This window comes from Rhododendron vialii, chromosome 11a, assembly GCF_030253575.1.
Source record: "Rhododendron vialii isolate Sample 1 chromosome 11a, ASM3025357v1".
In the NCBI taxonomy this organism is placed as follows: Eukaryota; Viridiplantae; Streptophyta; class Magnoliopsida; order Ericales; family Ericaceae; genus Rhododendron; species Rhododendron vialii.
In genome coordinates, this window is record NC_080567.1 from 13,403,465 (window position 1) to 13,431,177 (window position 27,713).

At 40.8% G+C, this 27,713-nt stretch overlaps 1 protein-coding gene across 1 annotated transcript; it reads left to right on the plus strand.

Moving 5' to 3' along the window:
- The first annotated feature begins 2,803 nt into the window (after positions 1-2,803).
- Positions 2,804-4,917, plus strand: LOC131306883 (uncharacterized). The gene is made up of 5 exons (XM_058333314.1): positions 2,804-2,831; positions 2,880-3,072; positions 3,231-4,003; positions 4,118-4,254; positions 4,462-4,917. The coding sequence occupies exons 1-5, from the start codon at positions 2,804-2,806 to the stop codon at positions 4,915-4,917; spliced, it is 1,587 nt and encodes a 528-aa protein (XP_058189297.1).
- Positions 4,918-27,713: the final 22,796 nt, after the last annotated feature.

Here is a 27,713-nt window from a genome sequence, read left to right on the forward strand (position 1 = left end):
CACATTTAGGATCCTTTTCCGTATCCCAAATCCTGTACCCGGAGTCCTTTATTGTCCTCCACACACTCTGAGTACTATACCGTTCTCGGGGTCCTTTATCGTTCCCCAACTCAACTAAAGGTACTTTACCGTACCAAGGTCCTTTACTGGCACCCAACATTCTCAATCAACTTTACCATTTTATCCTTCACTTAACCGCGTCTATGTGAGTCACTACTCGTAACCACCCAGTAAACCTAAGTCCATTCTAGCACGTACAACATGATATAATCAATAACGACTCAAATCATAACATGATACAATTCATTGACACATCATTATAACAATTGATAGGTCCAAAGAATTAAACATATAAGGGATTTGGATTGGGCCGATGCCTCTTGAATTGTTATGTTCTATTGACTAAATATGTAAATTCCAATTTAATTAATTCCTAAAACTTCAAATGTTTTACGTTACTCAGTAAACTAGAAAATAAGGATAATTAAGTTTCATTATACTACTAATACACTATGCTCTGAAATATTATTTTTGTGTAAAGGAGCATCGTGGTTGTTTACTCGACATATTTATAAGATTGGTTAGTATAAATGTCAAGTTAAATAAGTGATTACTCAATTTATAAAATATTTGGTTTACTTTCTAAAATAAAGTCTAGCTACTTACCCTTTCCTTTTATTTTGTCTTAGTGTTATTATTAGTAACCTAAGAAACTAATAATAGTAATCTATAAAGAGAATATGATCTGTAAGGACCCGTATTTTCAAAAATTAATAAAAGGTTTATTCGATATTATTAATAAGGAAAATATGGAATTTTATTGAGTTTAAATGAGTTGGGGTGAATGTGATGGAATTGTTTGTAGGAAGGTGCATGTGCAATTTGAGTGTAGGTAGTACATATATGTGTGTGGGTGTGGGTGTGGGTGTGGGTGTGGGTGTAGAGGAGTAAAATACTCCTCACCCTCTCTCTCAATCTCCCAATCTCCCTCTCCCTCTCCCTCTCCCGCTCGGCACTCTCACTCTCTCTCACCCTCCCACTCAAAAATCCCACTCCAACTTCAAAACCCACCAAGATCCTTCACCAAATCATCATCCTCTCGGGCTCTCGACCTTGGGTTTCGTTGGAGCAAGCTCGGAGAGGAGTATTCTCGGAGGATTTCGTATTTTAAGGCTAGGGCTCGATCAATCCTGTTGAGTTTTGCTCTCCAATTTGAGGTAGGGAATTCTTACTCTCTCTACATTTATATGTGTGGGTTGTGTGCCAAAATTCGGGCTCTAAATGGTTGAATTCGAAGTTATGCTTTCTTTTGATTTTTCTGCAAATCGTTCGCTGTAATGCAGTGGTACCGATACCAGTTTTTTGAGGTACCGGTACCTTTGGTACCGATACCTAATTTTTGAGGTACCGATACCTTGATCTCTGATTGCTCACTGGATTGGTATGGTACCGATACCTAATTTTTGAGGTACCGGTACCAATGACTCAAAAAACTATTTTGAACTCTATAGATCATTCGTCGATTGTATTGACTCCCGATCACTTCTAACACTCTCCAATCACATTCTAATCATCTCTAAACATGATTGCTCGCGTTCCAACGACTCATTGTTCATCCCCACTCTTTTGGCTCCCGTTATTACAAAGAAAGGTGTAAAACTAAGTGAATATGATACTTGTGCGTTCATCTATGCATTCGGGTTATTACGTGAGTATTGTGACATGTTTTATGAATGATGCAGATTTGACATACGTCATGCTTTGCGGCATTGAGACTTGTAGAACGAAAAATCACAACTTAGAATGATAGAACGAAACGAAGAAAGCCACGGATCCACCGAATGGTGCGATGCCGGAATGAATTCAGGATGCACGGGGTCCCAAATGCCTGGAAGTGCACAAGAAAGCCACAGATCCACCGAATGGTGCGATGCCGGAATGAATTCGGGATGCACGGGGTCCCAAATGCCCGGAAGGGAAATTGAGAACACTTGATATAATGAAAATGGGGAATTTAGAAATTATTAAGTTACTTGAATATGAACGGTGTTGATTATCAAGTATTATCCTCTTGCTCTTGTTCACGTGGGAAAACTTTCTTGTTATCAATGTTCATCTCAGTGCATTATCTATCTCATATGCATATAATTTGAGCAAAGATTTCTCTACTGGGCTAGTGTAGCTCAACCTATTATTATTTTTAGGTACTCCTCAAGGGCATTGATGTGGAGTGCTTGACGTGCATATAACTTCATCGTTTTGAAAGCTAACATGGAAGAATTACTTTGACATCTTGTAAAAATTCTTTTGGGAGATGTAATTGTAATTTTGAGCTAATTTTTTGACTTGAAAATCATGTAATCACTAAACTTGCTGTCTTTTGTTTAACTACGGAATTTGGGGCCGGTGTGCCATTATTGTAAACTTTAGACCTACTTGTACTCTTGGATGGATTATGGGAAAGCTATTGGGGTATTATGGTGTATCTTAGCGATGATTTTCCTTATGAAAGGTTATTATTATTATGTTGAAAATCCAGGGCGTGACAACTTGGTATCAGAGCCTAGGTTTAGAATACCTCGAGACCATGGGGAGACTTCGTCTCATGGGTTCAAAAAGTATTGCATCTTTTTACATGACATGTGTGTGCTTGTGTGATTGACATTCATGGAACTATGTGGCATTTCATTTACCTTATCGTAGAATGGCATAGATTTGTTAAACCGTGTTAGGAAGTTGGGGGTTTGACCTCATAGTTGATATCTTGTGGTTGATAGTTTTCTCTCTTAGTTCTTGTAGTAAGATGCCTCCGAGACTATGCGAAAGGCGAGGTAGGGCTGGAAATTAGGGTGGCCGAGATCGTGGTCGTGGCCGTGCAGAACTGTTAGAGGATGAGGTTATTCATCATGAGGAAAACCCAAGTAGGGATGCGGAATTAGGGGCCGGACCGGGTCCGAGGGCGCGGAATGTTCAGAACCCTCTTGCAAGGGATATTGTCGCGGCACTTGCAGCCGCTAACCTTTTGCAACCTCCTCCTAGGGAGAATGCGGACAATCGGGCCTTAGTAGCTATGTGAGAATTCTGTCGTCTAAATCCACCTTCGTTTGATGGGGCAAGTAGCGACCCTCTCGTGGCCGACCACTGGTTGGCACAAATCCATAAGAACTTCACCACTCTTAAGATTACTGAAGATGACCTACGGGTGAGTATCCTGGCCATTAACTTGTCAGAGAGGCTGGTGAGTGGTGGGAGTCTGTTTCTGAGAGTAGGAAAGATGCGAGGGGGGCGGCTAGGACCACGGCTCACGCAAACGAGCCAGATGTGGAGAATATGACATGGGCAGAGTTTGAAACACTTTTTGAGGATCAATACTTTCCGGAGTCTTCCTGTGATCAGTTGAGGGATCAATTCGAGAAGCTTGAGCAGGGTAATATGACCGTTTCTAAATACGCGATGAAGTTCCAATCCTTGTCACGATTCGCTCCAGAGTTAGGGGCTACCGAGGAGAGAAAGTGTAGACGTTTTGAGAAGGGGTTACATAACACTGTGAGGAGGATGGTAACGGTGCAACAGAAGACGAAGTATGCCGAGGTTGTTGAGTGTGCAAGGAGTATTGAGATACCAAGGGAAGCACAGAGGAATAGAGGAGTTTGGGAATCGAGGCAACCAGCCATTACTGCTAGTTCTTCAGGGACTTTCGGGAGTCAGGGGAGGAAGCGATCACGGGAAACATCTTTTGCAACTCAGAGTCAACCGAGTGTTAGGGCGTCTACCGTTTCTTCTGGAGTTCGAGGAACTCATTCTAGGCTAGCAGTTATGTGTCACCGTTGTGGTCAGTCAGGCCACTTTCATGCAGATTGCCGGTCGAAGGAGTGTTATGTGTGTGGGGAGTTTAGCCATCTAGCCAAGGATTGTCCTCATAGAGTGAAAGGCGCTCGTAATGAGTCGGGTTCCGTTCAGCAACCGGGGTCAGGGCATGGGTTTGGCCAACAGTCGTTCAGAGGTACGCAGAAGTAGCAACAACCACATTTTCGTCAGACCACTACCGTTCAGGGCTCTCAGAATGAAAGGGGTACGAGTTCTTCTTCTCCTTCTCAAGCTTCATGGTAGAGGGGAGGATTTGTTCAGAACCAGACTACTCAGGGTAGGGCATTTGCTATCACTTTTGCTATTCCACCGCCTCCAGTCACTTCTCATGCTCTAGAGGCTTCGGTTGTGAGGGGTACATTTCTATTGTTCAATTCCTTTGCTCAAGTACTATTTGATTCTGGAGCATCTCATTCATTTATTACCGCATCCTTTGTGTGTGCTTTGGAGTTAGAAACTGAAAGTCTGAGTCCACCGTAAATTGTTGAGACACCCTTAGGGGGTAGGACACCTTTGGATCGTATTTGTCGAGGTTGCGAACTTCTTATTCTTGATCGTCGCTTCACCTTTGATTTTATTGTATTGGGAATGTAGGGCTTTGATCTTATTCTTGGAATGGATTGGTTATCTATGTTTCATGCCACCATTGATTGTTTCAAGCATCGAGTTCGTATTTGTCCGCCAGAGGTTACTTGTTTTAAGTTCTTTGGGGAACGTCGGGAACCGTTGGAGTCGTATCTATATGGGTCTCGAGAGCGGGAATCCATTTGTTCTTTGTTGGCAAGTTTGACTCTAGATGAGGATGTGTCCGCGCGTGGGGAGTTGCCCCTTGTCGTTTGCGATTTCCCGGATGTGTTTCCTGAGGAGTTACCCGGTTTACCTCCCGAGAAAGAAGTTGAGTTTACTATCGAGTTACTTCCCGGAACCGCACCAATCTCCGTACCTCCTTATCGTTTCGCTCCTGCAAAACTTAGGGAATTAAAGGTTCAGTTGCAGGATTGGAAAATTTGGGGTTTATTCATTCGAGTGCATCTCCGTGGGGAGCACTAGCACTTTTTACGCAAAAGAAGGATGGCTCGCTTCCTTTATGTATCGACTACCATAAGCTCAACCGTGTCACCGTTAAGAATAAGTATCCAATGCCTAGAATCGACAACTTGTTTGATCAACTTCGGGGTGCGACTTGTTTCTCTAAAATCAATTTGAGGTCTGGTTATCATCAATTAAGGGTCCAGAGAGATATTCCGAAAATAGCCTTTCGTACACGCTATGGTCATTACGAGTTCGTAGTTATGCCTTTTGGCTTGACGAATGCACCGGCTACTTTCATGGACTTAATGAATCGTATCTTTCGTGCTTACCTTGATCTCTTCGTGGTCGTTTTTGTAGACAACATTCTCATATACTCACCTTCGGAGGAGGAACACCAATCTCATCTCACTATCGTTCTTGAACTCTTGAGAGAGCACCATTTGTATGCCAAGCTTAGTAAGTGCGAGTTTTGGTTATCCGCGGTCAAATTCTTGGGTCATGTGGTTTCGAAAGGTGGAGTGTCCATTGATCCGGGGAAGGTAGAGTCCGTCATGAATTGGCAACGACCGAAAAATGTGTTCGAGATTCGTAGTTCTTGGGTTTGGCAGGCTATTATCGTCGTTTCGTCCAAGATTTTTCGCGCCTGAGACACCTATGACTAGGCTGACACGGAAGGGGACACGTTTTGTTTGGAGTGACACAAGTGAGATAGCTTTTGAGGGATTGAAGAAATGATTGACTACCGCACCAGTTTTGATTGTGCCCAAACATGGAGTTGGCTACTCCGTTTATTGTGATGCTTCGAAAGAAGGGCTTGGGTACATTTTGATGCAATCGGCAAGAGTGGTAGCGTATGGGTCACGACAATTGAAAACTCACGAGCGGAATTATCCTACGCATGATTTAGAACTTGCGGCCGTCGTTTTTGCATTGAAGAGTTGGTGTCATTACTTATATGGTGAGAGATTCGAGGTCTTTTCCAATCATAAGAGCCTTAAGTACCTATTCTCCCAAAAAGAGCTTAACTTGCGAAAACGACGTTGGATGGAACTTGGAGGATTACGACTTCGATTTGCAATATCACCCGGGAAAGGCGAATGTGGTGGCCAATGCGTTGAGTAGAAAGCTAACACACCTTGCGAGTCTAGCGGTTCACGAGTGGAAAATGATGAATGATTTGGGATTCTACGCGTTGTACTTTAAGGAAGATCGGGATGGGGTAACCTTATGCAATTTGACCGTTCAATCTTCTTTATCGAATTGAGTCATTAAAGCACAACAACACGACGAGGAGGCGGAGGAACTTCGTACCAAATTCTTTAGTGGGAAGGCTCAAGAAGGGTGGATGATTCATACTGATGGGGGCTTACGTTATCAAGGAAAGTTGTTCGTACACATTTCGTGTCGGGAAGAAATTTTGCAAGAGTTCCATCATTCTTCGTTAACCGTTCATCTGGAAAGGACGAAAATGTTTCACGACTTGCATAGACAATTTTGGTGGTCTGGAATGAAGAGGAATGTCATTATTTTCGTGTCTAAGTGTTTCACGTGCCAACAAGTGAAAGCCGAACATCAACGACCCGTGGGAGAGTTACAACCGTTACCAGTAGCCGAGTGGAAATGGGAGAACGTAACCATGGATTTAGTTACGGGTTTACCGAAGTCGCCGAGGGGACACGATGCTATATGGGTGATAGTGGATCGTTTGACCAAAACCACTCACTTCTTACCTATTCAAGTTACCGATTCGATTGACACGCTTAGCCAATTGTACATTCGAGAGATTATCCATTTTCATGGAATCCCCGTTTCTATTGTATCCGATCGAGATCCAAGGTTTACTGCGCGCTTTTGGCAGAGTTTGCAGGCCGCTCTTGGCACCAATCTTTTGTTTAGCACCACGTATCATCCTCAAATAGATGGGCAATCTGAGCGAACAATTCAGATTTTGGAGGACATGCTTTGGGCTTGCGTCATGGATTTCGGGGTAGTTAGGAGGATCATTTACCGTTAGTCGAATTTGCGTACAATAATAGTTATCAATCGAGTATCGAGATGACACCATATGAGGCTTTGTATGGGAGACAGTGTAGATCAGCCGTGTGTTGGACCGAATATGGCGAGGCTACGTTAATAGGGCCGGATATGATTAAGGAGACATTCGAGAGCATGAAAGCAATTCGCCACCGTCTTTTGGAAGACGATCGTCATCGCCGACCATTAACTTTTGAAGAGGGGGATCACGTATTTCTTAAGGTATCACCACGTCGAGGTTTGTCACGTTTTGGGAAGAAAGGGAAGCTCTCACTGCATTATATCGAGTTGTTTGACATTATCGAGAAGATTGGGGAAGTGGCGTACCGCTTGGCTTTGCCACCGAGACTTTCGGGAGTGCATAACGTGTTCCACGTGTCTATGTCGAGGAAATACAAACCGGATCCGTCTCATGTCTTAGAGTGGTCCGAACTTGAGTTAGAAGCCAATGCGTCATATGGGGAGGAACCGATACATATCCAAGATTCGCTCGATCAAGTGTTGAGGGGTAAGCCAATACCGTTAGTGCGAGTCTTGTGGAGTAACCAAGGCAAGGAAGAGTCGACTTGGGAACGTGAAGATGAGGTTAGGGAGAAGTATCCACACTTATTTCCGGTTTGAATCAATGTGAGTTTCTGAATTAAGACTTATGATTATGGCATTGTTGTATGATGTTTAGTACTACAGTTGGTGTATATCTAAATGTTGCATACCTTATTGATTACGGTTATAAATTTCGAGGACGAAATTTCTTTGAGGAGGATAGGGTGTAAGGACCCGTATTTTCAGAAATTAATAAAAGGTTTATTCGATATTATAAATAAGGAAAATATGGGATTTTATTGAGTTTAAATGAGTTGGGGTGAATGTGATGGAATTGTTTGTAGGAGGGTGCATGTGCAATTTGAGTGTAGGTAGTATATATGTGTGTGTGGGTGTGGGTGTGGGTGTAGAGGAGTAAAATACTCCTCAATCTCCCGATCTCCCTCTTCCTCTCCCGCTCGGCACTCTCACTCTCTCTCACCCTCCCACTCAAAAATCCCACTCCAACTTCAAAACCCACCAAGATCCTTCACCAAATCATCATCCTCTCGGGCTCTCGACCTTGGGTTTCGTTGGAGCAAGCTTGGAGAGAAGTATTCTCGGAGGATTTCGTATTTTAAGGCTAGGGCTCGATCAATCCTGTTGGGTTTCACTCTCCAATTTGAGGTAGGGAATTCTTACTCTCTCTACATTTATATGTGTGGGTTGTGTGCCAAAATTCGGGCTCTAAATGGTTGAATTCGAAGTTATGCTTTCTTTTGATTTTTCTGCAAATCGTCTGCTATAATGCAGTGGTACCGATACCACTTTTTTGAGGTACCGGTACCTTTGAAACCATACCTAATTTTTGAGGTACCGATACCTTGATCTCTAATTGCTCACTGGATTGGTATGGTACCGATACCTAATTTTTGAGGTACCGGTACCAATGACTCAAAAAACTGTTTTGAACTCTATTGATCATTTGTCGATTGTATTGACTCCCGATCACTTCTAACACTTTCCAATCACATTCTAATCATCTCTAAACATGATTGCTCGCGTTCCAACGACTCGTTGTTCATCCCCACTCTTTTGGCTCCCGTTACAACAAAGAAAGGTGTAAAACTAAGTGAATATGATACTTTTGCATTCGTCTATGCATTCGGGTTATTATGTGAGTATTGTGACATGTTTTATGAATAATACGGATTTGACATACGTCATGCTTTGCGGCATTGAGACTTGTAGAACGAAAAATCACAACTTGGAACGATAGAACGAAACAAAGAAAGCCACGGATCCACTGAATGGTGTGATGCTGGAATGAATTCGGGATGCACAGGTCCAAAATGGGGAATTTAGGGAAATCGAGAATACTTGATATAATGAAAATGGGGAATTTAGAAATTATTAAGTGAGGTGAATATGAACGGTGTTGATTATCAAGTATTATCCTCTTGCTCTTGTTCACGTGGGAAAACTTTCTTGTTATCAATGTTCATCTCGGTGCATTATCTTTCTCATATGCATATAGTTTGAGCAAAGATTTCTCTATTGGGCTAATGTAGCTCAACCTATTATTATTTTCAGGTACACCTCAAGGGTATTGATGTGGAGTGCTTGACGTGTATATGACATCATCGTTTTAAAAGCTAACATGGAAGAATTACTTTGACATCTTGTAAAAATTCTTTTGGGAGATGAAATTGTAATTTTGAGCTAAATTTTGACTTGAAAATCATGTAATCACTAAACTTGCCATCTTTTGTTTAACTGTGGGGTGTAGTTTGAAGGATAAAGATGGAAGTAGTTGTCACGCCCTGGATTTTTTAGCATAAATAAATAATATGTTTCAATAAAGAGTTTCGCTTATCATAGATATATTACCCCAAAGAAGTTCCCAACTTAGGCACTCTGGCCCCAATTAGAACTTAAATATTTGTACGGACTAACCCTTAAGTTACAATCAGTTTAGTCAAAAGGAATTTCCAAAATGAATAGTTACAAACCCATCTTTACCAAACGAAAGTCATTTACAAAAGATGATTAAGTAACTACATGAGGTTGGCTTCCAAAAGTCGATCACTTCAAGCACACAATATATGCAATCTACTATCCAGCGTTTGAACCTGAAAGGAAAGATTAGGTTGATCTATACTAGCCCAGTAGGAAAATCTTTACCAATTCTATATGTAAACATGATGAAATGTGCAGGTAAAATGAAGACAAGAAGTGTGGCTTAATCGATAAATAACAATTGATTTAAGGGCATTCCAATGTTCAATATGATCATCCTAACGCATGCCTATAGCTCAATGTACCACCAAGTTCACACGATACTAAATAACTCAAGTAACCTCGACACGACTCACTATCACCAATCACCTCCATTGGTATTTCCACCCCTTGCGTTACCATATAACACCACGAGGATTACCGTGTTACCACCCCTTGCATCACAGTGATCCCTAGCAACTCAGGTCACCGTATTACCACCCCTTGCGTTACGGGACCGCCTAAGTCTTCGTATTACCACCACTTCCATTACGAGACTTCCTAAATCAATTCCTGACACAAACAACTATTTCCTTACTCGATATACAAGCTATGACCTTCCCAAGACCACAATCAAACATGAAATATGTTACGACATGCCAACTATATCACATATATGCCATAAATGTTCATAAACATTCGACCGATCAATAATATGCGAAATAACAAGTTTTAATCAATTAGACCCTTATCATTTGTTACTAACGGAGGGCCTAAGGATCGCGAATAACATTAATTAATCATAGGACATCAATTAGATAAGCAAAAGATGGGCTAGAAGGTTTCCAAAAGGGTTTAGAATCGATTGGGGTTGAAATGATCGAAGAAACACAAACAGCATCGAAGCTGTCCAGAACAACAAGGGGTATTGATACCCCTGAGTCAGGTATCAATACCCGACAGGCTGGAAGTCCAGAGAAGGATGGGGTATTGATACCCCAATTTTGGGTATCAATACCGTGCTGTTTCTGGGTGATTTTCTGCAGTTTTGATAGACATTCAAGCACCAAAAGGGGACGATCCAAGCACGACCCATGCATCAAAACAACATATATACACATAGAAGAGGTAAAGATGTCCCTACCTCAAGACAATAACAAAGATCTCCGAGTTTAGAACAAGCCCTAACTTTTTTGAGCTCCAAATCTTCAATTCAAGCTTCAAAACACGATTGGAAGGTTGGAGGGTGGTCAATCCTTGAAGGTTTTGCAAGATTGAGTGAGGTTTTGAATGGAAGGAGAAGAGAGAGAGAGGGACTGTGGAAAGAGGGAGGGAGACGGTAGAGAGAGATGAGGAGATGGGAAAATGTTCCCGCACACCACACACACACCCCTCATATACACATGTATCTTTTAAACTACACATTCACCCCTCAATTCTCAATTCTTTCACTTTAGTCTCCAATTCAATAAATCACCTAATAAACCATATTCTTCCAATTAGTCATTTAATAAGTATTTCAAGAATTAAAATTATTCGGGTCTCTACAATCTATCCTCCTTAAAGAAATTTCATCCCGAAAATTACAACTCAAGTCAAACGAGATCATGCATCAAGAAATCGTGCTCATATCACCGCACATATTTCCAAACAATAAGTCAATGATTGTAAAGTTCAAAATTTTTAGACTCACATTGGTTAACTCGGAAACAAATGCGGGTACTACTCTCTTACTTCGTCTTCCCTTTCCTATGTCGACTCTTCTTTCCCGAGAGTACTCCATAGAACTTGCACTAACGGTATGGTCTTCCCTCTCAAAACTTGCTCGCGCGAATCTAGGATACATATTGGCTCCTCCCCATAAGATGCATCGGCTTCCAACTCTATTTCGGACCACTCTAGAATGTGTGACGGATCCGGCTGGTACTTTCGCAACATCGACACGTGGAACACATTATGAACGCCTGATAATCTCGGTGGTAATGCCAATCGGTATGCAACTTTCGCAATCTTCTTGATAATATCAAATGGCCTGATAAAACGCGGTGACAGCTTGCCCCTTTGCCCAAAATGAGATAGTCCCCGACGCGGCGACACCTTAAGGAACACGTGATCCCCCACTTCAAACGATAACGATTGGCGACGATGATCGGCGTAACTCTTTTGCCTACTTTGCACGGTTAGAAATCGTTGACGAATCAATTTAACTTGCTTGGTGGTTCTTTTTTGTGCTTCAAGAAGGCGTTGACTGATCGCTTTCATACTCTCAAAAGTTTCTTGGATCAACTCCGATCCAACTAATGTAGCCTCGCCCAACTCGGTCCAACAAATGAGTGATCGGCATGATCTCCCATACAAAGCTTCATACGGCGCCATCTCGATACTAGATTGGTAACTATTATTATATGCGAATTCGACCAACGGTAGGTAATCCTCCCAATTACCCCGAAAATCCATGACATAAGCCCGAAGCATATCTTCTAGAATTTGGATTGTTCTCTCGGATTGCCCATCCGTTTGAGGGTGATACGCGGTACTAAATAAGAGATTCATGCCTAAAGCGGCTTGCAAGCTTTGCCAAAAGCGCGCGGTAAACCTTGGGTCTCGATCCGACACGATAGAAACGGGGATTCCATGAAGATGGATAATCTCACAAATGTATAAATGGCTAAGCGTGTCAATCGAATCCGTAACTTGGATCGGTAAGAAATGAACCGACTTGGTCAATCGATCAACTATCACCCAAATGGCATCGTGTCCCATTGGCGATCTCGGTAAACCGATAACGAAATCCATTGTCACGTTTTCCCACTTCCATTTGGCCACTGGTAATGGTTGTAACTCCCCCGCGGGTCGTTGATGCTCGGCTTTGACTTGTTGGCACGTAAGGCATTTGGACACAAAGACAATGACATCTCTCTTCATTCCCGGCCACCAAAACTGTCTACGCAAGTCATGGTACATTTTCGTTCCTCCGGGATGCATGGCTAATGGTGAGTGGAGAAATTCCCTCGAAATTTTCTCTCGACACGAAATGGGTACGAACAATTTTCCTTGGTATTGTAAACCTTGATCGGCATGTATCATCCCCCCTTCTCGAGCATTTCCGCTAAGAAACTTGGTGCGAAACTCCCCTGCTTCTTCATCTTGCTATTGGGCCTCAATCACTCGAGTCAACAAGGTTGATTGAACAGTCAAATTGCACAATGTAACACCATCTCGAACCTCCTCGAAATGCAACGCATATGAGCCTAAGTCGTTCATCGTTTTCCACTCATGGATATCTAAACTCACAAGATGTGTCGATTTTCTACTTAAAGTGTTCGCTACCACGTTCGCATTACCTGGATGATATTGCAACTCGAAATCGTAGTCTTCTAAGTGTTCCATCCAACGGCTTTGACGTAGATTAAGCTCCTTTTGAGAGAATAAATACTTTAGACTCTTGTGATCGGAAAAGACTTCGAACCTCTCACCGTAAAGATAATGATGCCAACTCTTCAAAGCAAAAACAACGGCCGCAAGTTCTAAGTCATGGGTAGGGTAGTTCTGCTCGTGAGTTTTCAATTGTCGTGATCCATACGCCACCACTCATCCCAATTGCATCAAAACGCACCCTAACCCTTCTTTTGAAGCGTCACAATACACAGAATAACCAACTCCCCGTTCGGGTATGATTAAAACCGGCGCGGTAGTCAATCTTCTCTTCAATTCCTCAAAGGCCTTCTCACACTCGTTACTCCAAACAAATCGAGTCCTCTTACGAGTTAATCTAGTCATCGGAGCAGCTAGGCGAGAGAAGTCAAGCACAAAACGACGATAATACCCAGCCAAGCCCTAGAAACAACGAATCTCGAATACGTTCTTCGGTCATTGCCAATTCATTACGGACTCTATCTTTCTTGGATCAACGGGCACCCCATCCTTCGATACAACATGACCCAAGAACTTGACCTCGGACAACCAAAACTCACACTTGCTAAGCTTAGCATACGATCGGTGTTCTCTCAAGAGTTCAAGGATGATTGAAAGGTGAGATTGATGCTCCTCCTCCGAAGGCGAGTAGATAAGGATATCATCCACGAATACAACCATGAAACGATCAAGATAGGCACGAAAGAGACGATTCATCAAATCCATGAAGGTTGTCGGTGCATTCGTCAATCCAAAGGGCATGACAACAAATTCGTAGTGGCCATATCGGGTACGAAAAGTGATTTTTGGAATGTCTTCCCTCCAAACCCTCAACTGGTGGTAACCGGACCTCAAATCAATCTTAGAGAAACAAGTTGCACCTCGAAGTTGGTACAAGTCATCGATTCTAGGCATTGGATACTTGTTCTTAACGGTAACGCGGTTCATTTACGGTAATCGATACATAAGCGAAGTGACCCATCCTTCTTTTGAGCAAACAAAGCTGGTGCTCCCCACGGTGACGTGCTCGGATGGATAAACCCCAGATTCTCCAATTCTTGCAATTGAACCTTCAATTCTCTCAACTCGGCGGGAGCAAAACGATAAGAAGGTACGGAGATAGGAGCGGTACCAGGAAGCAAATCGATAGAGAATTCAATCTCTCTCTTGGGTGGTAAATTGGGCAACTCCTTCGGAAACACATCCGGAAAATCACAAACAACTATGGGCAACTCTCCACGCGTGGATACATCCTCATCTAAGGCCAAACTTGCTAATAAGGCGTACATCGACTCCTGCTCCCAAGACTCACACAAATACGGTTCTATCGGTTCCCGACGCTCCCCGAAAAAACTCAAAATAAGAACCCCCAGGCGGACAAATACGGACCCGACGCTTGAAGCAATCTGTAGTAGCGTGAAACATAGACAACCAATCTATCCCCAATAAAAGATCAAACCCCAACATGTTCAACACAATGTAATCAAAGGTAAAACGACGATCTTGAATGATGAGCTCACAATCCCGACAAATACGGTCTAATGGTGATCTACCTCCTATAGGTGTCTCAACGAACAATGGAGGATTTATACTTTCAATTTCCAACTCCAAAGCACAAGTAAAAGATGCAATAATGAATGAATGTGATGCTCCAGAATCAAATAATACTCTAGCAAAGGAATTAAACAATAGAAATGTACCCCTCACAACCAAAGTTTCCGGGGCCTAAGAAGTGATAGGAGGTGGTGGAGGCGGAATGGTTGATGTAATGGCAAAAGCTCTCCCCTGCGTAGTCTAACCCTGAACGTGTCCACCCCGATGACTAGAGCCTTGAGTAGGCGTAGATGAACTAGCTCCTCTTTCAGCCTGAGATCCCTGAATAGAAGTGGTTTGACAAAAATGGGACTGTTGCTACCTCTAATTACCCTGAAATGATTGCCGATTAGAACCCTGTCCACCCATTGGCTGCTGCACCAAGCCTGACTCACTACGTGCCCCTTTTCCACGTGGGCAATTCCTAGCAAAATGGCCACCTTTCCCACAAATGAAGCATGTACCCAAAAGCCGCGGACACTGGGCGCGAATGTGCCCTACCTGGCCACACTCGTGGCATACGATTAGAGGTCTATTAGACACTCCCCGAGTCCCAAGTGAGAAAGAAGGTGGAGGCCTAAAGTTTGACGGACCCTGTGAAGCCGATGATTGATCTTGTTGTCTCTTTCTCCCTTGACTACCAAAACTCCCAAAAGAAGAGCTCATACCCCCAATCGGTTGCCTTGGCTCCCAAACCTTAGGATTTTTAGGTGCTTCCTTTGGTATCCTTAGGTAACTCAATGCTCCTAGCACATTCAATGACATTGGCAAACCTTCCTTTACGTTGTGCTATCACCAACCTCTTCACAGTCTCATGTAAGCCCTTCTCAAACCTCTTACATTTTCTCTCCTCCGTAGCCACCAATTTCGGTGCGAAACGGGACAATGATTGGAACTTTAAGCCATACTCTGACACCGTCATATTCCCTTGCTCGAGCTTCTCAAATTCATCCCTCAACTGGTCGCGACTGGTTTCAAGAAAGTATTGCTCCTCGAAGAGCATCTCAAACTCGGCCCAAGTTATGTTCTCAACATCTGGCTCATTTGCTTGAGCCGCGGTCCTCGCCACTCTCCTAGCATCCTTCCTTGATTCTAAGACCGACTACCACCATTCGTTAGCTTTCCCAATTAATTGAAAGACCACTATATTCACCCGCAAGTTGTCTTCCGTTATCTTCAGAGCCCTAAAGAGTTTCTGGATCTAGGCCAACCAATGGTCGGCTACAAGAGAGTCACTGCTCGACCCATCAAACGTAGGTGGATTTCTATGACTGAAATCCCTCATTGCAGACAAAGCACGGCTATCTGCACTTTCCCTAGGAGCAGGGTTTAGAAGATTTGCAGCCGCAACAAAATCCCTAGCGAAAGGATTTTGAATGATCAGTACTTCCTCTCCTTTACCGTGTCCGGCCCCTTCCCCCGGATTCCCATTCGGATTTTCCCCATGATGGCTAACTTCATCCTCAACCAGTGCCCCTCGGCCACGACCACGACCTCAGCCACGGCCGCCCCGACTTTCGACCTCACCAGCTCTAGCTCGATTTCTTGGAGGCATCTTACTATAGGTTATAAGAAAATAAAGGTTCGACAACAACAACATTATTTCATGAGGTCGAGGCCCCCAACAATCCTAACACGGGTAAAACAACTCTACGCTACTCTACTATATTGAAATGAAATGCCACGTAAGCCAAATAATGTTAATGCACACAAGCACACGTGTGATATGAAAAAGGCGTGACTTTTGAACCCAAGAGACTAGAAGTCTCCCCACGGTCTCAAAGTATTCAAACCTAGTTGCTCTGATACCAGTTTGTCACACCCTGGATTTTTTAGCATAAATAAATAATATGTTTCAATAAAGAGTTTCGCTTATCATAGATATATATTATCCCAAAGAAGTTCCCACCTGTTTAAATTACAATTAAGTCCCCAAGATTAAGGTTATACAACTTAGGCACTCCGGCCCCAATTAGAACTTAAATATTTGTACGGACTAACCCTTAAGTTACAAACAGTTTAGTCAAAAGGAATTTCCAAAATGAATAGTTACAAACCCATCTTTACCAAAAGAAAGTCATTTACAAAAGATGATTAAGTAACTACATGAGGTTGGCTCCCAAAAGTCGATCACTTCAACCACACAACATGTGCAATCTACTATCCAGCGTTTGAACTTGAAAGGAAAGATTAGGTTGAGCTACACTAGCCCAGTAGGAAAATCTTTACCAATTCTATATGTAAACATGATGAAATGTGCAGGTGAAATGAAGACAAGAAGTGCGACTTAATCGATAGGTAACAATTGATTTAAGCGCATTCTAACGTTCAATATGATCATCCTAACGCATGCCTATAGCTCAGTGTACCACCAAGTTCACACGATATTAAATAACTCAAGTAACCTCGACACGACTCACTATCACCAATCACCTCCATCAGTATTTCCACCCCTTGCGTTACCGTATAACACCACGAGGATTACCATGTTACCACCCCTTGTGTCACAGTGATCCATAACAACTCAGGTCACCGTATTACCACCCCTTGCGTTACGGGACCGCCTAAGTCTTCGTATTACCACTCCTTGCGTTACGAGACTTCCTAAATTAATTCCCGATACAAATGTAGGGGATGAAAACAATTGATACCTTGAACTGACGTTTAAGGTAGCAATTTGATTGCAAACGGCTTATCGTGCCTCTTGACCTGAACCCTGGTTTGATGCCTAAATCCTAATCTGCAAAACAGACAAGGGGTGAGCGCACCTTTGCCTGTCGTGGCAAAGGCCCTCCGATGCCTAAGTTAGTATCACGTACTAGCAGATGAACCCTAATTATCAGTAGGTAGAACGTGTGTATATAACGTATTGCGTACCTCTTGCCTCTAGGTTTACCTCGTATTTATAGAATCATAGATGTTTGCTGCCCAAGCATCCCTGTTGCCCTAGGATTCCTATCTCGTATAGGAAATCCTGGGCATCTTGAATTCTCGTTCCCTTATCAGTTTATTACTGAAGAGTCCTTTTAGGACTCCTCTCCATAACCGGCCGAACATCCCACTTTCGTTGAGTATATTTCCTAGATCTTAGATTCTCGAGGTTTCATCCGTCAGGGGATATCATATCTCTAGAATATTCCCTATACTCCAGCTCTTGGCTGGAGCTCTTCCCCTGTCCGGCTCTCTTATAGCCGAACAGACTACCTGGACCAATTACTTCACATGTAACTGGTCCTCTATTGTCTATTTGGACCATTATAATGGTATGTCTTTATTTGCCGAACAGTCAGCTTTAACCAATGACTTCTCATGCCATTTGTCCATGCCGCCGATCACCGCTCAAGGTGGTTTATTGTATCGCTTTTAACCTGTGATCCCTCGTATCACGTGCTTGGTTATTACTTCATCTGTTCGGGATTACCTCCCTACAACAAACAACTATTTTCTTACTCGATATACAAGCTATGACCTTCCCAAGACCACAATCAAACTTGAAATATGTTATGACATGCCAACTATATCACATATATGCCATAAACGTTCATAAACATTCAACCGATCAATAATATGCGAAATAACAAGTTTTAATCAATTAGACCCTTATCAATTGTTACTAACGGAGGTCCTAAGGATCACAAATAACATCAATTAATCATAGGACATCAATTAGATAAGCAAAAGATGGGCTAGAAGGTATCCAAAAGGATTTAGAATCGATTGGGGTTGAAACGATCGAAGAAACACAAACAGTATCGAAGCTATCCAGAACAACAAGGGGTATTGATACCCCTGAGTCAGGTATCAATACCCGGCAGGCTGGAAGTCCAGAGAAGGATGGGGTATTGATACCCCGATTTTGGGTATCAATACCACGCTGTTTTGAGCGATTTTCTGCAGTTTTGACAGACATTCAAGCACCAAAAGGGGACGATCCAAGCACGACCCATGCATCAAAACAACATATATACACATAGAAGAGGTAAAGATGTCCCTACCTCAAGACAATAACAAAGATCTCTGAGTTTAGAACAAGCCCAAGCTTTCTTGAGCTCCAAATCTTCAGTTCAAGCTTCAAAACACGATCGGAAGGTCGGAGGGTGGTCAATCCTTGAAGGTTTTGCAAGATTGAGTGAGGTTTTGAGTGGGAGGAGAAGAGAGAGAGAGGGACGGTGGAGAGAGGGAGGGGGACAGTAGAGAGAGATGAGGAGATGGAAAAATGTTCCCCCACACCACACACACACCCCTCATATACACATGTATCTTTTAAACTACACATTCACCCCTCAATTCTCAATTCTTTCACTCTAGTCTCCAATTCAATAAATCACCTAATAAACAATATTCTTCCAATTAGTCATTTAATAAATATTTCAAGAATTAAAATTATTCGGGTCTCTACAGTGGTAGAGTGGAAGGGAAATGGAGAGTTAGTTCGATTAGAGTTTTAGTTGGGGTTTAGATAGGAAATATAAGTGATGAATATGAATCCCAGATTCCCTGTATATCTAAAGTATAAATATATATCTTATACAAGAGTGTAAATAATATTAATTATACACATAATAATGTATTTTAATCATTCAATCTAATTAATTATTAATTATTAAATTGCGTCACAATGATCCCTAACAACTCATATCACCGTATTACCACCCCTTGCGTTACGAGACTTCCTAAATCGACTCCCGATGCACATGACCATTTCCTCACTCAACTTACAAGTTATGACCCTGCCAAGACCACAATCCAACATAAAATATGTTACGACATGCCAACCATATCATAAATATGTCACAAACGTTCATAAACATTCAACCAATCAATAATAAGCCAAATAACAAGTTTTAATCACTTAGACCCTTATCATTTGTTACTAACGGAGGGTCTAAGGATCACGAATAACATCAATTAATCATAGGACATCAATTAGATAAGCAAAAGATGGGCTAGAAGGTATCCAAAAGGATTTAGAATCGATTGGGGTTGAAACGATCGAAGAAACACAAACAGTATCGAAGCTATCCAGAACAACAAGGGGTATTGATACCCCTGAGTCAGGTATCAATACCCGGCAGGCTGGAAGTCCAGAGAAGGATGGGGTATTGATACCCCGATTTTGGGTATCAATACCACGCTGTTTTGAGCGATTTTCTGCAGTTTTGACAGACATTCAAGCACCAAAAGGGGACGATCCAAGCACGACCCATGCATCAAAACAACATATATACACATAGAAGAGGTAAAGATGTCCCTACCTCAAGACAATAACAAAGATCTCTGAGTTTAGAACAAGCCCAAGCTTTCTTGAGCTCCAAATCTTCAGTTCAAGCTTCAAAACACGATCGGAAGGTCGGAGGGTGGTCAATCCTTGAAGGTTTTGCAAGATTGAGTGAGGTTTTGAGTGGGAGGAGAAGAGAGAGAGAGGGACGGTGGAGAGAGGGAGGGGGACAGTAGAGAGAGATGAGGAGATGGGAAAATGTTCCCCCACACCACACACACACCCCTCATATACACATGTATCTTTTAAACTACACATTCACCCCTCAATTCTCAATTCTTTCACTCTAGTCTCAATTTCAATAAATCACCTAATAAACAATATTCTTCCAATTAGTCATTTAATAAATATTTCAAGAATTAAAATTATTCGGGTCTCTACAGTGGTAGAGTGGAAGGGAAATGGAGAGTTAGTTCGATTAGAGTTTTAGTTGGGGTTTAGATAGGAAATATAAGTGATGAATATGAATCCCTGATTCCCTGTATATCTAAAGTATAAATATATATCTTATACAAGAGTGTAAATAATATTAATTATACACATAATAATGTATTTTAATCATTCAATCTAATTAATTATTAATTATTAAATTGCGTCACAATGATCCCTAACAACTCATATCACCGTATTACCACCCCTTGCGTTACGAGACTTCCTAAATCGACTACCGATGCAAATGACCATTTCCTCACTCAACTTACAAGTTATGACCCTGCCAAGACCACAATCCAACATAAAATATGTTACGACATGCCAACCATATCATAAATATGTCACAAACGTTCATAAACATTCAACCAATCAATAATAAGCCAAATAACAAGTTTTAATCACTTAGACCCTTATCATTTGTTGCTAACGGAGGGCCTAAGGATCACGAATAACATCAATTAATCATAGGACATCAATTAGATAAGCAAAAGATGGGCTAGAAGGTATCCAAAAGGATTTAGAATCGATTGGGGTTGAAACGATCGAAGAAACACAAATAGTATCGAAGCTATCCAGAACAACAAGGGGTATTGATACCCCTGAGTCAGGTATCAATACCCGGCAGGCTGGAAGTCCAGAGAAGGATGGGGTATTGATACCCCGATTTTGGGTATCAATACCACGCTGTTTTGAGCGATTTTCTGCAGTTTTGACAGACATTCAAGCACCAAAAGGGGACGATCCAAGCACGACCCATGCATCAAAACAACATATATACACATAGAAGAGGTAAAGATGTCCCTACCTCAAGACAATAACAAAGATCTCTGAGTTTAGAACAAGCCCAAGCTTTCTTGAGCTCCAAATCTTCAGTTCAAGCTTCAAAACACGATCGGAAGGTCGGAGGGTGGTCAATCCTTGAAGGTTTTGCAAGATTGAGTGAGGTTTTGAGTGGGAGGAGAAGAGAGAGAGAGGCACGGTGGAGAGAGGGAGGGGGACAGTAGAGAGAGATGAGGAGATGGGAAAATGTTCCCCCACACCACACACACACCCCTCATATACACATGTATCTTTTAAACTACACATTCACCCCTCAATTCTCAATTCTTTCACTCTAGTCTCCAATTCAATAAATCACCTAATAAACAATATTCTTCCAATTAGTCATTTAATAAATATTTCAAGAATTAAAATTATTCGGGTCTCTACAGTGGTAGAGTGGAAGGGAAATGGAGAGTTAGTTCGATTAGAGTTTTAGTTGGGGTTTAGATAGGAAATATAAGTGATGAATATGAATCCCTGATTCCCTGTATATCTAAAGTATAAATATATATCTTATACAAGAGTGTAAATAATATTAATTATACACATAATAATGTATTTTAATCATTCAATCTAATTAATTATTAATTATTAAATTGCGTCACAATGATCCCTAACAACTCATATCACCGTATTACCACCCCTTGCGTTACGAGACTTCCTAAATCGACTCCCGATGCAAATGACCATTTCCTCACTCAACTTACAAGTTATGACCCTGCCAAGACCACAATCCAACATAAAATATGTTACGACATGCCAACCATATCATAAATATGTCACAAACGTTCATAAACATTCAACCAATCAATAATAAGCCAAATAACAAGTTTTAATCACTTAGACCCTTATCATTTGTTACTAACGGAGGGCCTAAGGATCACGAATAACATCAATTAATCATAGGACATCAATTAGATAAGCAAAAGATGGGCTAGAAGGTATCCAAAAGGATTTAGAATCGATTGGGGTTGAAACGATCGAAGAAACACAAACAGTATCGAAGCTATCCAGAACAACAAGGGGTATTGATACCCATGAGTCAGGTATCAATACCTGGCAGGCTGGAAGTCCAGAGAAGGATGGGGTATTGATACCCTGATTTTAGGTATCAATACCGCGCTATTTCAAAGCGATTTTCTGTAGTTTTGATAGACATTCAAGCACCAAAGGGGGACGATCCAAGCACGATTTCTACATCATTTCAACATATATACACATAAAATAGGTAAAGAAGTCCCTACCTCGAGACGATAACAAAGATCTCTGAGATTAGAACAAGCCCTAGCTTTCTTGAGCTTCAAATCTTCGATTCAAGCTTAGAGACACGATTGGAAGGCCGAAGGGAGGTTGATTATTGAAGGTTTTTGCAAGATGGAGTGAGGTTTTAAGTGAGAGGAAGAGAGAGAGAGAGAGAGAGAGAGAGAGAGAGAGAGAGAGAGAGAGATCGGCTGGAGAGAGGGAGAGACAGCAGAGAGAGAGATGAGGAATGGAAATAAAAATGATCTCCTACTTTTCACACACCTCTATTTATACCCATATATCTTTTATTCACACCTACACTCCATCCACTCTCTACTCTTTCACTTCAAGCCCCAATCTAATTAATCACTAATCAACCATACCTTCCAAATAAGCTCTTTAACAAACATTTTAACAATTTAGAAAATACAGGTCTCTACAATTATAGTTTTGAATTTTTTTTTTGTTATCAAGAAATTAAGTGGAGTCTAATATACCATTGTTGCGCCAAGTCAAACAGATACACTTACACCATAATTACCTAAAATTTCAACCCCTAGCTAATAGTTTTAATAATCGTAACTACGCTTTCGTTGCGAACTCTAATAAAAATCTATGTTTCTATCACCTCTAGAGTCAACATTACGATAACCTCAAATCACCTTTTTATTGTAGTTAAGCACAAAACACCCGGGTTAAGGTCTTATTTTGCACATTTGGAAGGAAGGACATTGGGATGTAAAATCATGCTTGATTGATTCTGCAATGGATATTAAGGTTTTGGTTTGATGGAGGGAGGTTTGTGAATAATGGGGAGATAGGTGAGTGAAAAATGGTGGCAATAGCTTTAATAGTTTAGTAGGTTCAAAGTTCTAAAAAAAATACAAAATTTGCAATTTTTTTTAAGATCTTAAAACCATTGGAATCAAACGACAACACTGCACTCATTTCATTAGGAAAAATTATTGAAATGTTAAATTTTTAATAATATAAAGTAACAAAACTTTTGTTCGATCGCTTGGTAGATTTTATGCAAAACTAATCCAATGAGGCTAATATAATAAGCATTTTTACAAGTGGTCCAATTATTTTTGTTTGTTTCACAACGTACCCTCCAACTTATAGTACAAATAGTTGATTACATATATAAGATCATACTAATATTTAGCTACATAAGTAACCTCACATAAGTAGGTAACGTATCACATAAAAGTCAAACAAGTAAGACCTATATTTTCTCACATAGTACGCTCTCGAAGTCTAAGTTGGACGCCGGCTAAATAGTACTTATAGTTTAGATTTAAAATAAGTAATCACCACAATTAATAACTTAGGTTTATGCTCTCAGAAAGTGATCTACCCAATCTACCCAAGGCCGATGGTTGAACCTATGCTCTGATACCATTCTGTACCGCCCCGATTTTCCAAGAAATTTCGGAAGCATTAACCTTAAAATACACTGAATTTTACAAACTACTAGGCCCCTATTTGTCGTTATACAAAATTTACATTTAAAAAAAATACAAAAAAAAAATCTAACATTTATTTAAACATCTTCAGAGCGACTCTAGTCTTGATACAGATCCCAAGCATACTCGGTCTTGGCCCTTGGTATTCCTCCTATGTCAAACAGCACCACCATTGAACCCTGCACCCTCTGGCAAATTGATCGCCAAAGCAACCGATTTACCAGGATACAAACGTATCCATGAGTGATAATTCACCCAATAGAATAATACTAACCCTACCAACCCTTACTCCATAATTAGCAGTTCAACAATATTACAATTGATAATACACAGAAGTTACAGAATAATGGCACATCATATTTTTCTTTACTATCCATCAACTTACATTAAATCTAAGGATTCTCTCCGCGAGATCCTTTCCTCCCACATCCACCAACTTTGACCGTTCCGTGGAATAACTCCCCCTTTATTTGTCCTGCACCAGGGTTCTAAGCGAATACTACTAAATTATGTATTTAGCTTGGATTTGCCGACAACCATAATAAAGGAACAGCTCACCATGACAACTCAGCATTAGGTGTCGCACTATCTCATTGCTAGGATCCTTTACCGTCTCCCAGCTCTACACATTGGGTACTTTACCGTACCCCTAATCTACACACTGGTACTATACCGTATTCAAGGATCCTTTATCATTTCCCAAAATACTGTACCCGAAGTCCTTTTCCGTCCTTCACACACACACTGGGCACTGTACTGCATTTAGGATCCTTTACCGTATCCCAAATCCTATACCCAGAGTCCTTTACCGTCCTCCACACACTCTGAGTACTTTACCGTACTCGGGGTCCTTTACCATTCCCCAACTCTACTAATGGTACTTTTCCGTACCAAGATCCTTTACCGACACCCAACATCCTCAATCAACTTTACCATTTTATCCTTTACTTAACCACGTCTACGTGAGTCACTACTCGTAACCACCCAGTGAACCTAAGTCCATTCTAGCACGTACAACATGATATAATCAATAATGACTCAAATCATAACATGATACAATTCATTGACACAACATTATAACAATTGATAGGTCCAAAGAATTAAACATATAAGGGATTGGATTGGGTCGATGCCTCTTGAATTGTTATGTTCTATTGACTAAATATGTAAATTCCAATTTTATTAATTCCTAGAACTTCAAATGTTTTATCTTACTCAGTAAACTAGAAAATAAGGATAATTAAGTTTCATTATACTACTAATACACTATGCTCTGAAATATTATTTTTGTATAGAGGAGCATCGTGGTTATTTACTCGACATATTTATAAGATTGGTTAGTATAAATGTCAAGTTAAATAAGTGATTACTCAATTTATAAAATATTTTGTTTACTTTCTAAAATACAGTCTAGCTACTTATCCTTTCTTTTTATTTTGTCTTAGTGTTATTATTAGTAACCTAAGAAACTAATAACAGTAATCTATAAAGAGAATATGATCTCTTTGGTATTAACAAGTATGACAACTGTTAATGAAATTTTACGAACATTTAATAATCACATCAAGACAAATTAGTAATACCTAACATGCATTTAACATGATAAACTTTAAAGTGTAAAAGTAGTGGTCAATGAGACAAAAACATAGTTTTAGGGTCAAATCTGGAATCAACGTAAGCACAAGAGGCAAGCTATAATATCAGTACCATTTTCTTAAAATTTCAGTGGTTATGAACAGTGTTTATTTGGAAAAACATTGAAATTTTTTGTATCCCTGGGTTTTGATCCGTGGGTCATTTTCTTCCATTCCAACTCTTTAAAATCGTCAGTTACGGACTAAATATACTTAGGGAGAAGTAGGAGAAGGATTTGTCTACCTTAAATCCGGCCGAAAAGCAGAAAGAAATGGGTTCCGAATGATTTCGATAAAATAAAAAAGATGATGGGATCGGGGAACTCTGGGGCTGTGTTGAATTGAATAGAAAGTGGTTTGTGAATGCTTAATTTGTGATTTATTGGTTGAGTGGAAACCCGAATTTGATATACGGAGTGGTGTTATGTAGAAACCCATTTCTCTCTCTCTCTCTCTCTTTCTCTCTCTCTCTCTCTCTCTCTCTAGACTCAACAGTAGAATTGGGAGCGAAATAATATACTAGTGTTCAATTTTTGGATTTATGTGGGTATGTATAATGAGAGAGAATAGGGTAGTGAGAAAGTGAGAGGATAAGTGTAGAAGTGGTGGAATGGGGAAGGAGAGTGAAAGAGAAGGATATTGACAATGATAAGAGGGATAGGGGACAAGTGCCACATTTGGTGGGGTTTTCTTTAATTCTAATATATGTGGACGCATGTATATATAGGGTGAGAATGTATGTGGACGCGTGTATGTATAGGATGAGAATGTATGTGGATGTGTGTATGTATAGGATGAGAGAGAGAGAAATAGGGGAACAAAATCCCTTAAATGTGGGGTGTAGTTTGAAGGATAAAGATGGAGGTGGTAAAGTGTGGAAGGGAAGTGGAGAGTTAGTTCGAATAGTTCTAGTTAGGGTTTAGATAGCAAAGATAAGAGATGAATATGAATCACTGATTCCTTGTATATCTAAAGTATAAATATATAAATATATATATATATATATATATATATATATATATATCTTTTACAAGAGTGTAAATAATATCAATTATATACATAAGAATGTCTTTTAATCATTCAATCTAATTAATTATTAAATTAGGAATTTAACAATATAAATTTGTTAAAAAAAATTGGGTCAAAAATCCGGGTTGTTACAGGGGATGTTCCCTACCCCCTTTCACAAGCCACTCATCACTTGTCACATGCATTTAATGCAAGGCAATTCCCCACTCCAAGCCAACCAGCCCTAAAACTAGTTGGTTACACCCCTCTCCACTCCTATATATACCCCCTCTAACACCCATGCAAAGGGTTCCTCACTCCAAGTTACAAAGTGACAAGTTTTCTCACCAAGTTTCAACTCGTTCTTTGTTTATCTTTTCTTTGTCAAATAGAAGTGAGAAAACAAGCTATCACATTCATCCATCCATATACCACAACACTCATCCATTTAGCATCCAAGCTACTACTCAGGCTCAAACATCCTTCCAAACTCAAAAACCAAAAGTATATCACATTTGATCAACACTCTGTTCTGATTCCTAAAGGGGGCTGGCAGGGTCAAGGCTGGTAATCAACACCAGTCCTGGCCCTAAAGCTGGCAAAGTTTCAAAACTGTTCGTGGCTAGAACTGGCGCACGCCAGTCATATGTTCGCGTACGCCAGTCATGACTGTATGTGCAGTACTGGCGTAGGGATCAGTGTCTAGCTGTTTTATCTATTTCTTTTCTTTTCTTTTCACCTTTGAGCATACTAAAACCAGTTTACTGCTTTTCATAGTTAAATTTGCTAGTTTTACTTTTCAATATTTATATCTGCTACTTTGAAATGCCTCTGGGACCTTTCTAAATATGACCCAAAACCTTGAAAGTGCAAAACCAAGCACTGGACAAGAGGTTACAACTGGCATACGGTAGTCTACTACCTGTGTGCGCCAGTCTATCCCAGTCTAGTGGCTGGCCCTTACATGGCAACTAGGCCTTGACCTCTATTTTGTCCCCACATTATTTATGGGTTGTTTTATTCATTTTGTGGCTTTATAGCCCATTTAAACTGCTTATAACTGTATATTACTTGCTATATAAACTGTTTGGTTTGTCATGGGTGTGCACTGGTTATTTTCAGAGCCCAGAGGGTTGAAAATAAGAGCTGTGATCTTAAACTTACTGGCGTACGCATGTAGTTGTGTGGCGTACGCGGGTAGGTTTAGCATGTAATGACTTGATCAGTGCATGTTGATTCTTTCCTGCGTATATCATTCGAAGGTAGTGTCTTCCAGTTTGTTTAAAACTCCCACAGGAGTTTGTTTTCATCCTATACTAATTGTTTCAATAAAGCAAGCATATCATTTTATCACATCCTGCCAACATG